This window comes from Taudactylus pleione, unplaced genomic scaffold (assembly GCF_031769625.1).
Source record: "Taudactylus pleione unplaced genomic scaffold, aTauple2 ptg000012l, whole genome shotgun sequence".
In the NCBI taxonomy this organism is placed as follows: Eukaryota; Metazoa; Chordata; class Amphibia; order Anura; family Myobatrachidae; genus Taudactylus; species Taudactylus pleione.
The window spans coordinates 22,639,344-22,659,640 of NW_028284415.1; the positions used below are offsets into that span (position 1 = coordinate 22,639,344).

The 20,297-nt window shown below is 53.9% G+C and overlaps 4 protein-coding genes across 4 annotated transcripts; all 4 read right to left on the reverse strand.

Annotated features, from left to right (window-relative positions):
* Window positions 1-1,308: 1,308 nt before the first annotated feature.
* Window positions 1,309-5,811, reverse strand: LOC148542592 (uncharacterized). Its single transcript, XM_088468513.1, has 2 exons — window positions 5,054-5,811; window positions 1,309-2,704 (listed from the first exon to the last, which is right to left on the reverse strand). Exons 1-2 carry the CDS (start codon window positions 5,809-5,811, stop codon window positions 1,309-1,311), a joined length of 2,154 nt encoding a protein of 717 aa, XP_088324639.1.
* Window positions 5,812-7,169: 1,358 nt separating this feature from the next.
* LOC148542593 (uncharacterized) lies at window positions 7,170-8,495 on the reverse strand. Its single transcript, XM_088468498.1, has one exon. The coding sequence runs from the start codon at window positions 8,421-8,423 to the stop codon at window positions 7,170-7,172; it is 1,254 nt and encodes a 417-aa protein (XP_088324624.1). The 5' UTR covers window positions 8,424-8,495.
* A 2,451-nt stretch (window positions 8,496-10,946) lies between these two features.
* Window positions 10,947-13,999, reverse strand: LOC148542594 (uncharacterized; the record flags this gene model as incomplete). Its single annotated transcript, XM_088468514.1, has 2 exons — window positions 13,105-13,999; window positions 10,947-11,683 (listed from the first exon to the last, which is right to left on the reverse strand). Coding segments are annotated over exons 1-2 (1,632 nt in total), but the record flags the coding sequence as incomplete, so codon positions are not given.
* Window positions 14,000-18,894: 4,895 nt separating this feature from the next.
* Window positions 18,895-20,220, reverse strand: LOC148542595 (uncharacterized). The gene has a single exon (XM_088468499.1). The coding sequence runs from the start codon at window positions 20,146-20,148 to the stop codon at window positions 18,895-18,897; it is 1,254 nt and encodes a 417-aa protein (XP_088324625.1). The 5' UTR covers window positions 20,149-20,220.
* Between the last annotated feature and the right edge of the window lie 77 nt (window positions 20,221-20,297).

Consider the following 20,297-nt stretch of genomic DNA (forward strand, 5'->3'; position numbering starts at 1 on the left):
CATCAGCCACAGTACTGTCCGTCGTCTTTGGGGAGTAGAGGTCGCCATAGTAGTCCGTGATGACCTTCATGACGCCCTCCTTCCCCTGCCTGGGAATACCGGTCTCATCTCGCAGCTCAGTCAGGGGCGTGTGGCCAGAGTGGAGTTTCCTGAAAAAGAAAGAGTTACATTTCTCACCCTTCTCCAGGTTCTCCACCTTGGAACGGAAGACGATGCGTCTGGATTCCTCCTCGAAGTGCCCTTTCAGGCTCTTTTTGGTCTCCTCCAGATCATCTCTCACGTCCCAGCCGCACCGTTGGAGGTCCTGCAGGGACTGCAGTTGTCTCTGCAGTCCCTTGAAGTTCCTCTTTCGGTCGCACGCCTGTTGTCTTCCTTTGACCTGAAAGAAACTGCGAATGTTAGCCTTAACATATTCCCACCAATCACTCATGCATTCAAAATAGCATTTATCATTCTTCCATGTGATGTAGGCATCCTTCAGCTCGGCCAGCACCTCCTCCCTTTCCAGCAGAGCACAGTTCAACTTCCAGGAGCCTGGGCCAGGAGGAAAACCATTGCCCAGGTCTCCTTGGAAGAGAATGGCTCTGTGGTCAGAGAAGAAGCAGGGAACCATAGCATGCCTGTTCTGCTTCACTGCTCTAGAGGTAAACACAAAGTCAATGCGGGAATGCACCGAGCCATCGGGGCGGCTCCACGTGTAATTCACGGAGCCAGCCCCCATGGAGCCCACAGCATCCCGCAGAGAAGCTTCGGTTACCATTTCTATGAGCAGTTTAGATGTCAAATCAAGCTTAGCAGTGTTGCAGGTGCTGCGTCCATCCTCTTCCATGGGGCAGTTGAAATCTCCGGCCATCACTACTGCCCTAGTGGTTGCGAGCTGCAGCCGCAGGGTCTGGAAAAGCTCCAAACGCTCGTTCTTACCAGGGGGTGCATACACACAGATTAGCCTAATAGGCTCACCTGCCCAGGAGCCGTCTACGATAAGCAATCTGCCGCAGACGAGCTCCTGAACAGAATCTAGTGTGAAGAGGCTCCCCCTAATAAGAATGGCGACCCCTGCAGACTTACACTCACCCCCACCAGACCAATAGGACGGACCGTGAGACCACTGCCGGCCCAGATGTCTATAAGACCTGGAAAAAGGAATAGAGCATTCCTGCAACATGTAAACATCACATTTCTGAGTATCTAAAAATGCAAACACAGACTGTCTTCTAAACTTATCCTTAATACTCCTCACATTAATGGTAAAAAGGGAAAAAGACACCATTAGTTGGGAGAAAAAAGGTTAGAACACGGAAAATACATTTAGCTACCACTCTTGTCGGGCGGTGCTTCCTCTTGAACGGTTGCTGGGTCGCCCTGTTGGGGCGGCTGCATACAGCTCTGGATCAGCTGTTCGATTAAGTTGTCAGCATTCAGGTCAGGTACTACCTCCTCCACGAGGCTTTCCACCATCGCCTCCATCTCGTCCTCTAGTGGAAGAGGGTTCTCGACCTGTTCTACCGCCAACTTCTTGGAAGGGTCGGGGTCAGCAGCTGGGCTGTCAAACTCCTTTCGCTTCCTGCTCGACTGTTGAGTGCCTGCAGAGGATACAAGAGGGGGAAACTCTTCCTCGGAGAGGAGAGAGACAGGGGGGGTGGAAGAGACAGTGGGATGGAGAAGGGAGCGGGAGGGAGAGGGGGGAGGGGTTGTGCCAGCAGTGGGGGTGGGAGTTGCTGTCACAGTGGGAGGGGGGCGTGGGGTAGGATGGGTGGGAAGGGGTGGGGTAGGAAGGGTAGGACGGGTGCGGGGGGGTGGGGTGGGGATGGAAGGTTTCTTACCCTCCTGGCGCCTCTGCTGGCCTTGTCCAGTCACTGCTGCCACATAGGATTTTGCCCTATTGGGGCAGTCTCTGTAGACATGGTTCACCTCCCCACAGAGGTTGCATGTCTTCTGGGTGGGGCAATCCTTGGTGTCGTGTCCCGCCACCTTGCACTTCTTGCAGGCTGCCACCTTGCAGTCTCTCCCAATGTGGTCCTTCCCACCGCAGGTCTTGCAGATCCGCGGCTGGTCCGGATAACTGAGAAATCCTGCAGATGCGCCCAGGGAGAAGAACTGTGGCAGGTGCACAACTCCATCGGGGCTCCAGTTGTCTTTTAGGAGCTTGACGATGACAGCCCACTTGCCTGTCCAGAAGCCATTCCTGTCCAGGATCTTGGAGGGCTCCTTGATCACCGTGCAGAAACGGCCCAGGAAAGTGGCGATGTCCTTGCCAGGCGTGTGTGGGTTCCGCATTGAAACCGTCACCCGCCTCTCCTCTCTTTGGATAGGGCAATTGCCCACAAAGCGAGAGAAAGGGGATTCAGGCCTCGCCGCTTTCACCGCTTCCCAGTACCTCTTGCAGATTGCAATGGAGGCAAAGGTCACATAAAAGATCCCCTTGAGATAGTTCTGTATGCTGAGGGTTTCAGCAGTCGAGAACCCCTGCTCAAGGACCATCTTCTTGCCGAAGGTCTCCGTCGTCATGTCCGGCATCTTTCCTTCCACCTCCTTCAGCTTCATCACGACGGTCTGCCTCATCCAGGGCTCCAAGGCTGGGGTACCCTTGGGCTGGGTCTGGCTGGGCTTCTCGGGGGCTGTTGCTGGAGGGGCGGTGGAGGTGGATGGGACCTGGTCGGGCAGAGCTTCGGCCGGCTTCGGTCCCTTCTTTGCCGCCTTCTTCCTGGCAGAGGTGGCTGGAGCGGAGGCTGAGGCTGGCACCGGGGTGGGGGCAGCTGAGGCCATCTCTCCTGCTTCTTGCCCGGGGTCGAAGTTGGGCTGGAGAAGGGTCTGCGGCGGTCGGAGGTCGGAAGTCGCTTTCGCAGAGGGCAGAGCAAACAAGTCTAACCCAATGCCAGTCGAAGTCCTTCCTCGTCGCGGTCGCAGGGTCTGGTCGCCGCTGGTCGGAGGTCGGGAGACGGCTTCGCAGAGGGCAGAGCAAACAAGTCTAGCCCAATGCTGGTCGAAGTCCTTCCTCGTCGCAGGGTCTGGTCGTCGCTGGTCGGAGGTCGGTTTCACAGAGGGCAGAGCAAACAAGTCTGACCCTCTGCTACTTGTAGTCCTTCCTCGTCGCAGTCGGCAGTCTGGGGGACGCTGGTCGGAGCTTGGCAGTCGCTTCTTCAAAGGGCAGAGCAGCAAGTCTAACCCTCGACAAGTCGAATCCTTCTTCCTCTCAGCAGTCCTCTTTCAGCTTCCTCGGCCGGTGCAGGTCCAGAAAAAATGCGGCAGCAGGTCCTCTGGGGCCCGAGTGTAGTCACAGTCCAGTCAGTCAGCACTGATAAGAACAGATTTTTTGATTGAAAAAGGCATTCTTTATTAACATAAAGATGGCAAAAAACATACATAAATCACACATACAAGTGTACTGTGTCGCAGCACAGCCTAAACCCAATACACTATCAAACATAATCAAACATACAATATAATGCATTGCAAAACATATAGCACAAGGCATCCTATACTATACATAATACTTTGCATTATTCATTCACTACTTAAACAAAAACAACAATCAACAAGGTCTATGGGTGTGGAGGGTAGAGGGGAAGGGAGGGGGGAATCACAGAACTGAAGTTTTTATTGAAAGACAGACACATATATGGGAAGGGTAAATAAATAGAAAGACATATCAACAAAACATCAGTCTCTGTGAAAAATGGGGGAAGGGGCCACTGTCCCAGTCCTTGTTGGACAATCAAGCATGGGGGGAGGGGGCAGAAGAAGGGGGGTTTAGTCCTCTTCTTCCTCAGGGCTGTCCATGATGGAATAGTCTCTTAGCAGGCTGTGAATCAGCCTGCGACAGTCCTGGATAGACATCCTCTCCCTCCGCAGAATGAGGCGATTCCTGGCAAGCCACAAAGCGTCCTTAACACAGTTCATAAGGCGCCAGGCCTCCTGGATTGCCCCATAGGTGTGGGTGCCAGGAAACAGTCCGTAAAGTACCGAGTGGTACGAAAGGTTGCTCCTTGGCACACAGTCTTTGAGTTCATTTTCCAGGGCATCTAACAACAACTGTGCATAAGTACAGTCCCAAAACAAGTGCATAGCTGTTTCCTCGTGAGAGATGCACCAGGGGCAATGTCTGTACCTGCACAGGTTACGGGAGTGCATGAATGTCCTTAGGGGCAGACCCCCTTGGATTGCCATCCATGACATGTCCTTGTGTCTATTTGTGAGCCTTTTGGAGGCCACATTGTCCCATACCTGCTTGGCAGTTGCTGAAGGGAGCCCTGGAATAGGCTCCATGACGTCTTTTGCTCTGATGAGCTTGTGGATAGTCTTTGGTTTCCACAAGTCAGGTTTAACTCCCTCCAGTTGGTGCTCCCTCACAAACTTGGACACGTCCAGGTAGAACCAGGGAGTGTTCCAGTTGTAAGGGATGGAGCTGTCCCACTTAGCCCAGCCTAGGGCCCTCCAAAGGGGTAGGAGGAAAAAGCGAGACATGGAGTTTCCTGCAGAGTCATTATCAGTCTCACACAAAGTCCTGCGGATACAGTTGCAAACAAAGAAGGCTCGCAGCATGGTGGGGATATCTGGTATTCCCTTTCCACCTTTGAGGGGCTCCTTGTACATAACTGTCCGCTTTACTCTGTCCATCTTGGAGCCCCAGATGAAGTGAAACACTGCCCTTGTGATGGCCCTGCAGACCGTGACCAGAGGTGGCCAGGCCTGCGCTGTGTACTGCAGAACGGGAAGGATCTCGTTGCGCAGTACAAGTGCTTTTCCTTCGATGGTAAGGTCTCTGAGGCTCCACAGTCCAATTTTTTGCCTTACAGTGGCAAGTCTTTCGTCCCAGCACTTCAGGGCCGCACCTTCACCACCAAGCCAGACTCCCAGAATTTTGATGAAGTCCGGCTTGACAGCAAAGGGGAATGGAGCGGAGGATGACAGGTGCCACTGCCCGAACAGCATAGCCTCTGACTTCCCGCAGTTGACTTTTGCCCCTGAAGCTCGGCCGAAGCTCTCGCAGGTCTGGACGAGTGCTGTCACCGAACTCTGGTCAGCGCAGAAGACAGTGACGTCGTCCATGTACAGCGAGCACTTGGCCTCTCTACGGTCTGGACCCGGTGCGATGACCCCTCTGATCTCTGGTTTCCGTCTGATGCATACAGCCAGGAGCTCTATAACACAAACAAAAAGAAGAGGTGAAAGAGGGCAGCCTTGTCTGACCCCAGATAGAATAGGAAAGGGGTCAGTCTTCCAGCCGTTCACCAACACCGAGCTGTGAATATCAAGGTACATCAGGTTAACATACGTGCAAAACATTTCACCAAGCCCAAACCTCTGCAGGACCCTACCCATCAACTCATGTGAGACACGGTCAAAGGCCTTCTCCTGGTCAAGGCTGACCAGAGCCGCATGCACGTTCCGGTCCTTGATGTAATGGACCGTGTCTCTGAGGAGGGCAAGGCTATCTGCAATCCTGCGGCCAGGAATGCCGCAGGTCTGGTCCGGGTGAATGATCTGTCCGATGACAGCCTTCAGCCTGTTGGCAAGTACCTTGGCCAGGATCTTGTAGTCCACGTTCAGGAGAGAGATGGGCCTCCAATTTTTCAGCTCACATCTCTCCCCCTTACGCTTATACAAGATCGTGATCAGTCCCTCCCTCAGTGAAGGAGGCATTTTGCCCTCCACCACCATCTCCTTGTACAGCTCGAGCAGGTCCGGGCCAATGAGGTCCCACAGCGCTACATAGAGCTCTGCTGGGAGACCATCACTGCCCGGGGTCCTGCCCTGCCTAAAGGATTTAGCGGCAGAGTGCAACTCCTCCAACACCAAGGGAGCATCCATGGCTGCTTTACCTGCAGGATCAATAGTGTTAGTGATACCTGACAGGAACTCATCAGCCACAGTACTGTCCGTCGTCTTTGGGGAGTAGAGGTCGCCATAGTAGTCCGTGATGACCTTCATGACGCCCTCCTTCCCCTGCCTGGGAATACCGGTCTCATCTCGCAGCTCAGTCAGGGGCGTGTGGCCAGAGTGGAGTTTCCTGAAAAAGAAAGAGTTACATTTCTCACCCTTCTCCAGGTTCTCCACCTTGGAACGGAAGACGATGCGTCTGGATTCCTCCTCGAAGTGCCCTTTCAGGCTCTTTTTGGTCTCCTCCAGATCATCTCTCACGTCCCAGCCGCACCGTTGGAGGTCCTGCAGGGACTGCAGTTGTCTCTGCAGTCCCTTGAAGTTCCTCTTTCGGTCGCACGCCTGTTGTCTTCCTTTGACCTGAAAGAAACTGCGAATGTTAGCCTTAACATATTCCCACCAATCACTCATGCATTCAAAATAGCATTTATCATTCTTCCATGTGATGTAGGCATCCTTCAGCTCGGCCAGCACCTCCTCCCTTTCCAGCAGAGCACAGTTCAACTTCCAGGAGCCTGGGCCAGGAGGAAAACCATTGCCCAGGTCTCCTTGGAAGAGAATGGCTCTGTGGTCAGAGAAGAAGCAGGGAACCATAGCATGCCTGTTCTGCTTCACTGCTCTAGAGGTAAACACAAAGTCAATGCGGGAATGCACCGAGCCATCGGGGCGGCTCCACGTGTAATTCACGGAGCCAGCCCCCATGGAGCCCACAGCATCCCGCAGAGAAGCTTCGGTTACCATTTCTATGAGCAGTTTAGATGTCAAATCAAGCTTAGCAGTGTTGCAGGTGCTGCGTCCATCCTCTTCCATGGGGCAGTTGAAATCTCCGGCCATCACTACTGCCCTAGTGGTTGCGAGCTGCAGCCGCAGGGTCTGGAAAAGCTCCAAACGCTCGTTCTTACCAGGGGGTGCATACACACAGATTAGCCTAATAGGCTCACCTGCCCAGGAGCCGTCTACGATAAGCAATCTGCCGCAGACGAGCTCCTGAACAGAATCTAGTGTGAAGAGGCTCCCCCTAATAAGAATGGCGACCCCTGCAGACTTACACTCACCCCCACCAGACCAATAGGACGGACCGTGAGACCACTGCCGGCCCAGATGTCTATAAGACCTGGAAAAAGGAATAGAGCATTCCTGCAACATGTAAACATCACATTTCTGAGTATCTAAAAATGCAAACACAGACTGTCTTCTAAACTTATCCTTAATACTCCTCACATTAATGGTAAAAAGGGAAAAAGACACCATTAGTTGGGAGAAAAAAGGTTAGAACACGGAAAATACATTTAGCTACCACTCTTGTCGGGCGGTGCTTCCTCTTGAACGGTTGCTGGGTCGCCCTGTTGGGGCGGCTGCATACAGCTCTGGATCAGCTGTTCGATTAAGTTGTCAGCATTCAGGTCAGGTACTACCTCCTCCACGAGGCTTTCCACCATCGCCTCCATCTCGTCCTCTAGTGGAAGAGGGTTCTCGACCTGTTCTACCGCCAACTTCTTGGAAGGGTCGGGGTCAGCAGCTGGGCTGTCAAACTCCTTTCGCTTCCTGCTCGACTGTTGAGTGCCTGCAGAGGATACAAGAGGGGGAAACTCTTCCTCGGAGAGGAGAGAGACAGGGGGGGTGGAAGAGACAGTGGGATGGAGAAGGGAGCGGGAGGGAGAGGGGGGAGGGGTTGTGCCAGCAGTGGGGGTGGGAGTTGCTGTCACAGTGGGAGGAGGGCGTGGGGTAGGATGGGTGGGAAGGGGTGGGGTAGGAAGGGTAGGACGGGTGCGGGGGGGTGGGGTGGGGATGGAAGGTTTCTTACCCTCCTGGCGCCTCTGCTGGCCTTGTCCAGTCACTGCTGCCACATAGGATTTTGCCCTATTGGGGCAGTCTCTGTAGACATGGTTCACCTCCCCACAGAGGTTGCATGTCTTCTGGGTGGGGCAATCCTTGGTGTCGTGTCCCGCCACCTTGCACTTCTTGCAGGCTGCCACCTTGCAGTCTCTCCCAATGTGGTCCTTCCCACCGCAGGTCTTGCAGATCCGCGGCTGGTCCGGATAACTGAGAAATCCTGCAGATGCGCCCAGGGAGAAGAACTGTGGCAGGTGCACAACTCCATCGGGGCTCCAGTTGTCTTTTAGGAGCTTGACGATGACAGCCCACTTGCCTGTCCAGAAGCCATTCCTGTCCAGGATCTTGGAGGGCTCCTTGATCACCGTGCAGAAACGGCCCAGGAAAGTGGCGATGTCCTTGCCAGGCGTGTGTGGGTTCCGCATTGAAACCGTCACCCGCCTCTCCTCTCTTTGAATAGGGCAATTGCCCACAAAGCGAGAGAAAGGGGATTCAGGCCTCGCCGCTTTCACCGCTTCCCAGTACCTCTTGCAGATTGCAATGGAGGCAAAGGTCACGTAAAAGATGCCCTTGATGTAGTTCTGTATGCTGAGGGTTTCAGCAGTCGAGAACCCCTGTTCAAGGATCATCTTCTTGCCGAAGGTCTCCGTCGTCATGTCCGGCATCTTTCCTTCCACCTCCTTCAGCTTCATCACGACGGTCTGCCTCATCCAGGGCTCCAAGGCTGGGGTACCCTTGGGCTGGGTCTGGCTGGGCTTCTCGGGGGCTGTTGCTGGAGGGGCGGTGGAGGTGGATGGGACCTGGTCGGGCAGAGCTTCGGCCGGCTTCGGTCCCTTCTTTGCCGCCTTCTTCCTGGCAGAGGTGGCTGGAGCGGAGGCTGAGGCTGGCACCGGGGTGGGGGCAGCTGAGGCCATCTCTCCTGCTTCTTGCCCGGGGTCGAAGTTGGGCTGGAGAAGGGTCTGCGGCGGTCGGAGGTCGGAAGTCGCTTTCGCAGAGGGCAGAGCAAACAAGTCTAACCCAATGCCAGTCGAAGTCCTTCCTCGTCGCGGTCGCAGGGTCTGGTCGCCGCTGGTCGGAGGTCGGGAGACGGCTTCGCAGAGGGCAGAGCAAACAAGTCTAGCCCAATGCTGGTCGAGGTCCTTCCTCGTCGCAGGGTCTGGTCGTCGCTGGTCGGAGGTCGGTTTCACAGAGGGCAGAGCAAACAAGTCTGACCCTCTGCTACTTGTAGTCCTTCCTCGTCGCAGTCGGCAGTCTGGGGGACGCTGGTCGGAGCTTGGCAGTCGCTTCTTCAGAGGGCAGAGCAGCAAGTCTAACCCTCGGCAAGTCGAATCCTTCTTCCTCTCAGCAGTCCTCTTTCAGCTTCCTCGGCCGGTGCAGGTCCAGAAAAAATGCGGCAGCAGGTCCTCTGGAGCCCGAGTGTAGTCACAGTCCAGTCAGTCAGCACTGATAAGAACAGATTTTTTGATTGAAAAAAGCATTCTTTATTAACATAAAGATGGCAAAAAACATACATAAATCACACATACAAGTGTACTGTGTCGCAGCACAGCCTAAACCCAATACACTATCAAACATAATCAAACATACAATATAATGCATTGCAAAACATATAGCACAAGGCATCCTATACTATACATAATACTTTGCATTATTCATTCACTACTTAAACAAAAACAACAATCAACAAGGTCTATGGGTGTGGAGGGTAGAGGGGAAGGGAGGGGGGAATCACAGAACTGAAGTTTTTATTGAAAGACAGACACATATATGGGAAGGGTAAATAAATAGAAAGACATATCAACAAAACATCAGTCTCTGTGAAAAATGGGGGAAGGGGCCACTGTCCCAGTCCTTGTTGGACAATCAAGCATGGGGGGAGGGGGCAGAAGAAGGGGGGTTTAGTCCTCTTCTTCCTCAGGGCTGTCCATGATGGAATAGTCTCTTAGCAGGCTGTGAATCAGCCTGCGACAGTCCTGGATAGACATCCTCTCCCTCCGCAGAATGAGGCGATTCCTGGCAAGCCACAAAGCGTCCTTAACACAGTTCATAAGGCGCCAGGCCTCCTGGATTGCCCCATAGGTGTGGGTGCCAGGAAACAGTCCGTAAAGTACCGAGTGGTACGAAAGGTTGCTCCTTGGCACACAGTCTTTGAGTTCATTTTCCAGGGCATCTAACAACAACTGTGCATAAGTACAGTCCCAAAACAAGTGCATAGCTGTTTCCTCGTGAGAGATGCACCAGGGGCAATGTCTGTACCTGCACAGGTTACGGGAGTGCATGAATGTCCTTAGGGGCAGACCCCCTTGGATTGCCATCCATGACATGTCCTTGTGTCTATTTGTGAGCCTTTTGGAGGCCACATTGTCCCATACCTGCTTGGCAGTTGCTGAAGGGAGCCCTGGAATAGGCTCCATGACGTCTTTTGCTCTGATGAGCTTGTGGATAGTCTTTGGTTTCCACAAGTCAGGTTTAACTCCCTCCAGTTGGTGCTCCCTCACAAACTTGGACACGTCCAGGTAGAACCAGGGAGTGTTCCAGTTGTAAGGGATGGAGCTGTCCCACTTAGCCCAGCCTAGGGCCCTCCAAAGGGGTAGGAGGAAAAAGCGAGACATGGAGTTTCCTGCAGAGTCATTATCAGTCTCACACAAAGTCCTGCGGATACAGTTGCAAACAAAGAAGGCTCGCAGCATGGTGGGGATATCTGGTATTCCCTTTCCACCTTTGAGGGGCTCCTTGTACATAACTGTCCGCTTTACTCTGTCCATCTTGGAGCCCCAGATGAAGTGAAACACTGCCCTTGTGATGGCCCTGCAGACCGTGACCAGAGGTGGCCAGGCCTGCGCTGTGTACTGCAGAACGGGAAGGATCTCGTTGCGCAGTACAAGTGCTTTTCCTTCGATGGTAAGGTCTCTGAGGCTCCACAGTCCAATTTTTTGCCTTACAGTGGCAAGTCTTTCGTCCCAGCACTTCAGGGCCGCACCTTCACCACCAAGCCAGACTCCCAGAATTTTGATGAAGTCCGGCTTGACAGCAAAGGGGAATGGAGCGGAGGATGACAGGTGCCACTGCCCGAACAGCATAGCCTCTGACTTCCCGCAGTTGACTTTTGCCCCTGAAGCTCGGCCGAAGCTCTCGCAGGTCTGGACGAGTGCTGTCACCGAACTCTGGTCAGCGCAGAAGACAGTGACGTCGTCCATGTACAGCGAGCACTTGGCCTCTCTACGGTCTGGACCCGGTGCGATGACCCCTCTGATCTCTGGTTTCCGTCTGATGCATACAGCCAGGAGCTCTATAACACAAACAAAAAGAAGAGGTGAAAGAGGGCAGCCTTGTCTGACCCCAGATAGAATAGGAAAGGGGTCAGTCTTCCAGCCGTTCACCAACACCGAGCTGTGAATATCAAGGTACATCAGGTTAACATACGTGCAAAACATTTCACCAAGCCCAAACCTCTGCAGGACCCTACCCATCAACTCATGTGAGACACGGTCAAAGGCCTTCTCCTGGTCAAGGCTGACCAGAGCCGCATGCACGTTCCGGTCCTTGATGTAATGGACCGTGTCTCTGAGGAGGGCAAGGCTATCTGCAATCCTGCGGCCAGGAATGCCGCAGGTCTGGTCCGGGTGAATGATCTGTCCGATGACAGCCTTCAGCCTGTTGGCAAGTACCTTGGCCAGGATCTTGTAGTCCACGTTCAGGAGAGAGATGGGCCTCCAATTTTTCAGCTCACATCTCTCCCCCTTACGCTTATACAAGATCGTGATCAGTCCCTCCCTCAGTGAAGGAGGCATTTTGCCCTCCACCACCATCTCCTTGTACAGCTCGAGCAGGTCCGGGCCAATGAGGTCCCACAGCGCTACATAGAGCTCTGCTGGGAGACCATCACTGCCCGGGGTCCTGCCCTGCCTAAAGGATTTAGCGGCAGAGTGCAACTCCTCCAACACCAAGGGAGCATCCATGGCTGCTTTACCTGCAGGATCAATAGTGTTAGTGATACCTGACAGGAACTCATCAGCCACAGTACTGTCCGTCGTCTTTGGGGAGTAGAGGTCGCCATAGTAGTCCGTGATGACCTTCATGACGCCCTCCTTCCCCTGCCTGGGAATACCGGTCTCATCTCGCAGCTCAGTCAGGGGCGTGTGGCCAGAGTGGAGTTTCCTGAAAAAGAAAGAGTTACATTTCTCACCCTTCTCCAGGTTCTCCACCTTGGAACGGAAGACGATGCGTCTGGATTCCTCCTCGAAGTGCCCTTTCAGGCTCTTTTTGGTCTCCTCCAGATCATCTCTCACGTCCCAGCCGCACCGTTGGAGGTCCTGCAGGGACTGCAGTTGTCTCTGCAGTCCCTTGAAGTTCCTCTTTCGGTCGCACGCCTGTTGTCTTCCTTTGACCTGAAAGAAACTGCGAATGTTAGCCTTAACATATTCCCACCAATCACTCATGCATTCAAAATAGCATTTATCATTCTTCCATGTGATGTAGGCATCCTTCAGCTCGGCCAGCACCTCCTCCCTTTCCAGCAGAGCACAGTTCAACTTCCAGGAGCCTGGGCCAGGAGGAAAACCATTGCCCAGGTCTCCTTGGAAGAGAATGGCTCTGTGGTCAGAGAAGAAGCAGGGAACCATAGCATGCCTGTTCTGCTTCACTGCTCTAGAGGTAAACACAAAGTCAATGCGGGAATGCACCGAGCCATCGGGGCGGCTCCACGTGTAATTCACGGAGCCAGCCCCCATGGAGCCCACAGCATCCCGCAGAGAAGCTTCGGTTACCATTTCTATGAGCAGTTTAGATGTCAAATCAAGCTTAGCAGTGTTGCAGGTGCTGCGTCCATCCTCTTCCATGGGGCAGTTGAAATCTCCGGCCATCACTACTGCCCTAGTGGTTGCGAGCTGCAGCCGCAGGGTCTGGAAAAGCTCCAAACGCTCGTTCTTACCAGGGGGTGCATACACACAGATTAGCCTAATAGGCTCACCTGCCCAGGAGCCGTCTACGATAAGCAATCTGCCGCAGACGAGCTCCTGAACAGAATCTAGTGTGAAGAGGCTCCCCCTAATAAGAATGGCGACCCCTGCAGACTTACACTCACCCCCACCAGACCAATAGGACGGACCGTGAGACCACTGCCGGCCCAGATGTCTATAAGACCTGGAAAAAGGAATAGAGCATTCCTGCAACATGTAAACATCACATTTCTGAGTATCTAAAAATGCAAACACAGACTGTCTTCTAAACTTATCCTTAATACTCCTCACATTAATGGTAAAAAGGGAAAAAGACACCATTAGTTGGGAGAAAAAAGGTTAGAACACGGAAAATACATTTAGCTACCACTCTTGTCGGGCGGTGCTTCCTCTTGAACGGTTGCTGGGTCGCCCTGTTGGGGCGGCTGCATACAGCTCTGGATCAGCTGTTCGATTAAGTTGTCAGCATTAAGGTCAGGTACTACCTCCTCCACGAGGCTTTCCACCATCGCCTCCATCTCGTCCTCTAGTGGAAGAGGGTTCTCGACCTGTTCTACCGCCAACTTCTTGGAAGGGTCGGGGTCAGCAGCTGGGCTGTCAAACTCCTTTCGCTTCCTGCTCGACTGTTGAGTGCCTGCAGAGGGTACAAGAGGGGGAAACTCTTCCTCGGAGAGGAGAGAGACAGGGGGGGTGGAAGAGACAGTGGGATGGAGAAGGGAGCGGGAGGGAGAGGGGGGAGGGGTTGTGCCAGCAGTGGGGGTGGGAGTTGCTGTCACAGTGGGAGGAGGGCGTGGGGTAGGATGGGTGGGAAGGGGTGGGGTAGGAAGGGTAGGACGGGTGCGGGGGGGTGGGGTGGGGGTGGAAGGTTTCTTACCCTCCTGGCGCCTCTGCTGGCCTTGTCCAGTCACTGCTGCCACATAGGATTTTGCCCTATTGGGGCAGTCTCTGTAGACATGGTTCACCTCCCCACAGAGGTTGCATGTCTTCTGGGTGGGGCAATCCTTGGTGTCGTGTCCCGCCACCTTGCACTTCTTGCAGGCTGCCACCTTGCAGTCTCTCCCAATGTGGTCCTTCCCACCGCAGGTCTTGCAGATCCGCGGCTGGTCCGGATAACTGAGAAATCCTGCAGATGCGCCCAGGGAGAAGAACTGTGGCAGGTGCACAACTCCATCGGGGCTCCAGTTATCTTTTAGGAGCTTGACGATGACAGCCCACTTGCCTGTCCAGAAGCCATTCCTGTCCAGGATCTTGGAGGGCTCCTTGATCACCGTGCAGAAACGGCCCAGGAAAGTGGCGATGTCCTTGCCAGGCGTGTGTGGGTTCCGCATTGAAACCGTCACCCGCCTCTCCTCTCTTTGAATAGGGCAATTGCCCACAAAGCGAGAGAAAGGGGATTCAGGCCTCGCCGCTTTCACCGCTTCCCAGTACCTCTTGCAGATTGCAATGGAGGCAAAGGTCACATAAAAGATCCCCTTGAGATAGTTCTGTATGCTGAGGGTTTCAGCAGTCGAGAACCCCTGCTCAAGGACCATCTTCTTGCCGAAGGTCTCCGTCGTCATGTCCGGCATCTTTCCTTCCACCTCCTTCAGCTTCATCACGACGGTCTGCCTCATCCAGGGCTCCAAGGCTGGGGTACCCTTGGGCTGGGTCTGGCTGGGCTTCTCGGTGGCTGTTGCTGGAGGGGCGGTGGAGGTGGATGGGACCTGGTCGGGCAGAGCTTCGGCCGGCTTCGGTCCCTTCTTTGCCGCCTTCTTCCTGGCAGAGGTGGCTGGAGCGGAGGCTGAGGCTGGCACCGGGGTGGGGGCAGCTGAGGCCATCTCTCCTGCTTCTTGCCCGGGGTCGAAGTTGGGCTGGAGAAGGGTCTGCGGCGGTCGGAGGTCGGAAGTCGCTTTCGCAGAGGGCAGAGCAAACAAGTCTAACCCAATGCCAGTCGAAGTCCTTCCTCGTCGCGGTCGCAGGGTCTGGTCGCCGCTGGTCGGAGGTCGGGAGACGGCTTCGCAGAGGGCAGAGCAAACAAGTCTAGCCCAATGCTGGTCGAAGTCCTTCCTCGTCGCAGGGTCTGGTCGTCGCTGGTCGGAGGTCGGTTTCACAGAGGGCAGAGCAAACAAGTCTGACCCTCTGCTACTTGTAGTCCTTCCTCGTCGCAGTCGGCAGTCTGGGGGACGCTGGTCGGAGCTTGGCAGTCGCTTCTTCAGAGGGCAGAGCAGCAAGTCTAACCCTCGGCAAGTCGAATCCTTCTTCCTCTCAGCAGTCCTCTTTCAGCTTCCTCGGCCGGTGCAGGTCCAGAAAAAATGCGGCAGCAGGTCCTCTGGAGCCCGAGTGTAGTCACAGTCCAGTCAGTCAGCACTGATAAGAACAGATTTTTTTTTGATTGAAAAAAGCATTCTTTATTAACATAAAGATGGCAAAAAACATACATAAATCACACATACAAGTGTACTGTGTCGCAGCACAGCCTAAACCCAATACACTATCAAACATAATCAAACATACAATATAATGCATTGCAAAACATATAGCACAAGGCATCCTATACTATACATAATACTTTGCATTATTCATTCACTACTTAAACAAAAACAACAATCAACAAGGTCTATGGGTGTGGAGGGTAGAGGGGAAGGGAGGGGGGAATCACAGAACTGAAGTTTTTATTGAAAGACAGACACATATATGGGAAGGGTAAATAAATAGAAAGACATATCAACAAAACATCAGTCTCTGTGAAAAATGGGGGAAGGGGCCACTGTCCCAGTCCTTGTTGGACAATCAAGCATGGGGGGAGGGGGCAGAAGAAGGGGGGTTTAGTCCTCTTCTTCCTCAGGGCTGTCCATGATGGAATAGTCTCTTAGCAGGCTGTGAATCAGCCTGCGACAGTCCTGGATAGACATCCTCTCCCTCCGCAGAATGAGGCGATTCCTGGCAAGCCACAAAGCGTCTTTAACACAGTTCATAAGGCGCCAGGCCTCCTGGATTGCCCCATAGGTGTGGGTGCCAGGAAACAGTCCGTAAAGTACCGAGTGGTACGAAAGGTTGCTCCTTGGCACACAGTCTTTGAGTTCATTTTCCAGGGCATCTAACAACAACTGTGCATAAGTACAGTCCCAAAACAAGTGCATAGCTGTTTCCTCGTGAGAGATGCACCAGGGGCAATGTCTGTACCTGCACAGGTTACGGGAGTGCATGAATGTCCTTAGGGGCAGACCCCCTTGGATTGCCATCCATGACATGTCCTTGTGTCTATTTGTGAGCCTTTTGGAGGCCACATTGTCCCATACCTGCTTGGCAGTTGCTGAAGGGAGCCCTGGAATAGGCTCCATGACGTCTTTTGCTCTGATGAGCTTGTGGATAGTCTTTGGTTTCCACAAGTCAGGTTTAACTCCCTCCAGTTGGTGCTCCCTCACAAACTTGGACACGTCCAGGTAGAACCAGGGAGTGTTCCAGTTGTAAGGGATGGAGCTGTCCCACTTAGCCCAGCCTAGGGCCCTCCAAAGGGGTAGGAGGAAAAAGCGAGACATGGAGTTTCCTGCAGAGTCATTATCAGTCTCACACAAAGTCCTGCGGATACAGTTGCAAACAAAGAAGGCTCGCAGCATGGTGGGGATATCTGGTATTCCCTTTCCACCTTTGAGGGGCTCCTTGTACATAACTGTCCGCTTTACTCTGTCCATCTTGGAGCCCCAGATGAAGTGAAACACTGCCCTTGTGATGGCCCTGCAGACCGTGACCAGAGGTGGCCAGGCCTGCGCTGTGTACTGCAGAACGGGAAGGATCTCGTTGCGCAGTACAAGTGCTTTTCCTTCGATGGTAAGGTCTCTGAGGCTCCACAGTCCAATTTTTTGCCTTACAGTGGCAAGTCTTTCGTCCCAGCACTTCAGGGCCGCACCTTCACCACCAAGCCAGACTCCCAGAATTTTGATGAAGTCCGGCTTGACAGCAAAGGGGAATGGAGCGGAGGATGACAGGTGCCACTGCCCGAACAGCATAGCCTCTGACTTCCCGCAGTTGACTTTTGCCCCTGAAGCTCGGCCGAAGCTCTCGCAGGTCTGGACGAGTGCTGTCACCGAACTCTGGTCAGCGCAGAAGACAGTGACGTCGTCCATGTACAGCGAGCACTTGGCCTCTCTACGGTCTGGACCCGGTGCGATGACCCCTCTGATCTCTGGTTTCCGTCTGATGCATACAGCCAGGAGCTCTATAACACAAACAAAAAGAAGAGGTGAAAGAGGGCAGCCTTGTCTGACCCCAGATAGAATAGGAAAGGGGTCAGTCTTCCAGCCGTTCACCAACACCGAGCTGTGAATATCAAGGTACATCAGGTTAACATACGTGCAAAACATTTCACCAAGCCCAAACCTCTGCAGGACCCTACCCATCAACTCATGTGAGACACGGTCAAAGGCCTTCTCCTGGTCAAGGCTGACCAGAGCCGCATGCACGTTCCGGTCCTTGATGTAATGGACCGTGTCTCTGAGGAGGGCAAGGCTATCTGCAATCCTGCGGCCAGGAATGCCGCAGGTCTGGTCCGGGTGAATGATCTGTCCGATGACAGCCTTCAGCCTGTTGGCAAGTACCTTGGCCAGGATCTTGTAGTCCACGTTCAGGAGAGAGATGGGCCTCCAATTTTTCAGCTCACATCTCTCCCCCTTACGCTTATACAAGATCGTGATCAGTCCCTCCCTCAGTGAAGGAGGCATTTTGCCCTCCACCACCATCTCCTTGTACAGCTCGAGCAGGTCCGGGCCAATGAGGTCCCACAGCGCTACATAGAGCTCTGCTGGGAGACCATCACTGCCCGGGGTCCTGCCCTGCCTAAAGGATTTAGCGGCAGAGTGCAACTCCTCCAACACCAAGGGAGCATCCATGGCTGCTTTACCTGCAGGATCAATAGTGTTAGTGATACCTGACAGGAACTCATCAGCCACAGTACTGTCCGTCGTCTTTGGGGAGTAGAGGTCGCCATAGTAGTCCGTGATGACCTTCATGACGCCCTCCTTCCCCTGCCTGGGAATACCGGTCTCATCTCGCAGCTCAGTCAGGGGCGTGTGGCCAGAGTGGAGTTTCCTGAAAAAGAAAGAGTTACATTTCTCACCCTTCTCCAGGTTCTCCACCTTGGAACGGAAGACGATGCGTCTGGATTCCTCCTCGAAGTGCCCTTTCAGGCTCTTTTTGGTCTCCTCCAGATCATCTCTCACGTCCCAGCCGCACCGTTGGAGGTCCTGCAGGGACTGCAGTTGTCTCTGCAGTCCCTTGAAGTTCCTCTTTCGGTCGCACGCCTGTTGTCTTCCTTTGACCTGAAAGAAACTGCGAATGTTAGCCTTAACATATTCCCACCAATCACTCATGCATTCAAAATAGCATTTATCATTCTTCCATGTGATGTAGGCATCCTTCAGCTCGGCCAGCACCTCCTCCCTTTCCAGCAGAGCACAGTTCAACTTCCAGGAGCCTGGGCCAGGAGGAAAACCATTGCCCAGGTCTCCTTGGAAGAGAATGGCTCTGTGGTCAGAGAAGAAGCAGGGAACCATAGCATGCCTGTTCTGCTTCACTGCTCTAGAGGTAAACACAAAGTCAATGCGGGAATGCACCGAGCCATCGGGGCGGCTCCACGTGTAATTCACGGAGCCAGCCCCCATGGAGCCCACAGCATCCCGCAGAGAAGCTTCGGTTACCATTTCTATGAGCAGTTTAGATGTCAAATCAAGCTTAGCAGTGTTGCAGGTGCTGCGTCCATCCTCTTCCATGGGGCAGTTGAAATCTCCGGCCATCACTACTGCCCTAGTGGTTGCGAGCTGCAGCCGCAGGGTCTGGAAAAGCTCCAAACGCTCGTTCTTACCAGGGGGTGCATACACACAGATTAGCCTAATAGGCTCACCTGCCCAGGAGCCGTCTACGATAAGCAATCTGCCGCAGACGAGCTCCTGAACAGAATCTAGTGTGAAGAGGCTCCCCCTAATAAGAATGGCGACCCCTGCAGACTTACACTCACCCCCACCAGACCAATAGGACGGACCGTGAGACCACTGCCGGCCCAGATGTCTATAAGACCTGGAAAAAGGAATAGAGCATTCCTGCAACATGTAAACATCACATTTCTGAGTATCTAAAAATGCAAACACAGACTGTCTTCTAAACTTATCCTTAATACTCCTCACATTAATGGTAAAAAGGGAAAAAGACACCATTAGTTGGGAGAAAAAAGGTTAGAACACGGAAAATACATTTAGCTACCACTCTTGTCGGGCGGTGCTTCCTCTTGAACGGTTGCTGGGTCGCCCTGTTGGGGCGGCTGCATACAGCTCTGGATCAGCTGTTCGATTAAGTTGTCAGCATTAAGGTCAGGTACTACCTCCTCCACGAGGCTTTCCACCATCGCCTCCATCTCGTCCTCTAGTGGAAGAGGGTTCTCGACCTGTTCTACCGCCAACTTCTTGGAAGGGTCGGGGTCAGCAGCTGGGCTGTCAAACTCCTTTCGCTTCCTGCTCGACTGTTGAGTGCCTGCAGGGGGTACAAGAGGGGGAAACTCTTCCTCGGAGAGGAGAGAGACAGGGGGGGTGGAAGAGACAGTGGGATGGAGAAGGGAGCGGGAGGGAGAGGGGGGAGGGGTTGTGCCAGCAGTGGGGGTGGGAGTTGCTGTCACAGTGGGAGGAGGGCGTGGGGTAGGATGGGTGGGAAGGGGTGGGGTAGGAAGGGTAGGACGGGTGCGGGGGGGTGGGGTGGGGGTGGAAGGTTTCTTACCCTCCTGGCGCCTCTGCTGGCCTTGTCCAGTCACTGCTGCCACATAGGATTTTGCCCTATTGGGGCAGTCTCTGTAGACATGGTTCACCTCCCCACAGAGGTTGCATGTCTTCTGGGTGGGGCAATCCTTGGTGTCGTGTCCCGCCACCTTGCACTTCTTGCAGGCTGCCACCTTGCAGTCTCTCCCAATGTGGTCCTTCCCACCGCAGGTCTTGCAGATCCGCGGCTGGTCCGGATAACTGAGAAATCCTGCAGATGCGCCCAGGGAGAAGAACTGTGGCAGGTGCACAACTCCATCGGGGCTCCAGTTATCTTTTAGGAGCTTGACGATGACAGCCCACTTGCCTGTCCAGAAGCCATTCCTGTCCAGGATCTTGGAGGGCTCCTTGATCACCGTGCAGAAACGGCCCAGGAAAGTGGCGATGTCCTTGCCAGGCGTGTGTGGGTTCCGCATTGAAACCGTCATCCGCCTCTCCTCTCTTTGAATAGGGCAATTGCCCACAAAGCGAGAGAAAGGGGATTCAGGCCTCGCCGCTTTCACCGCTTCCCAGTACCTCTTGCAGATTGCAATGGAGGCAAAGGTCACGTAAAAGATGCCCTTGATGTAGTTCTGTATGCTGAGGGTTTCAGCGGTCGAGAACCCCTGTTCAAGGATCATCTTCTTGCCGAAGGTCTCCGTCGTCATGTCCGGCATCTTTCCTTCCACCTCCTTCAGCTTCATCACAACGGTCTGCCTCATCCAGGGCTCCAAGGCTGGGGTACCCTTGGGCTGGGTCTGGCTGGGCTTCTCGGGGGCTGTTGCTGGAGGGGCGGTGGAGGTGGATGGGACCTGGTCGGGCAGAGCTTCGGCCGGCTTCGGTCCCTTCTTTGCCGCCTTCTTCCTGGCAG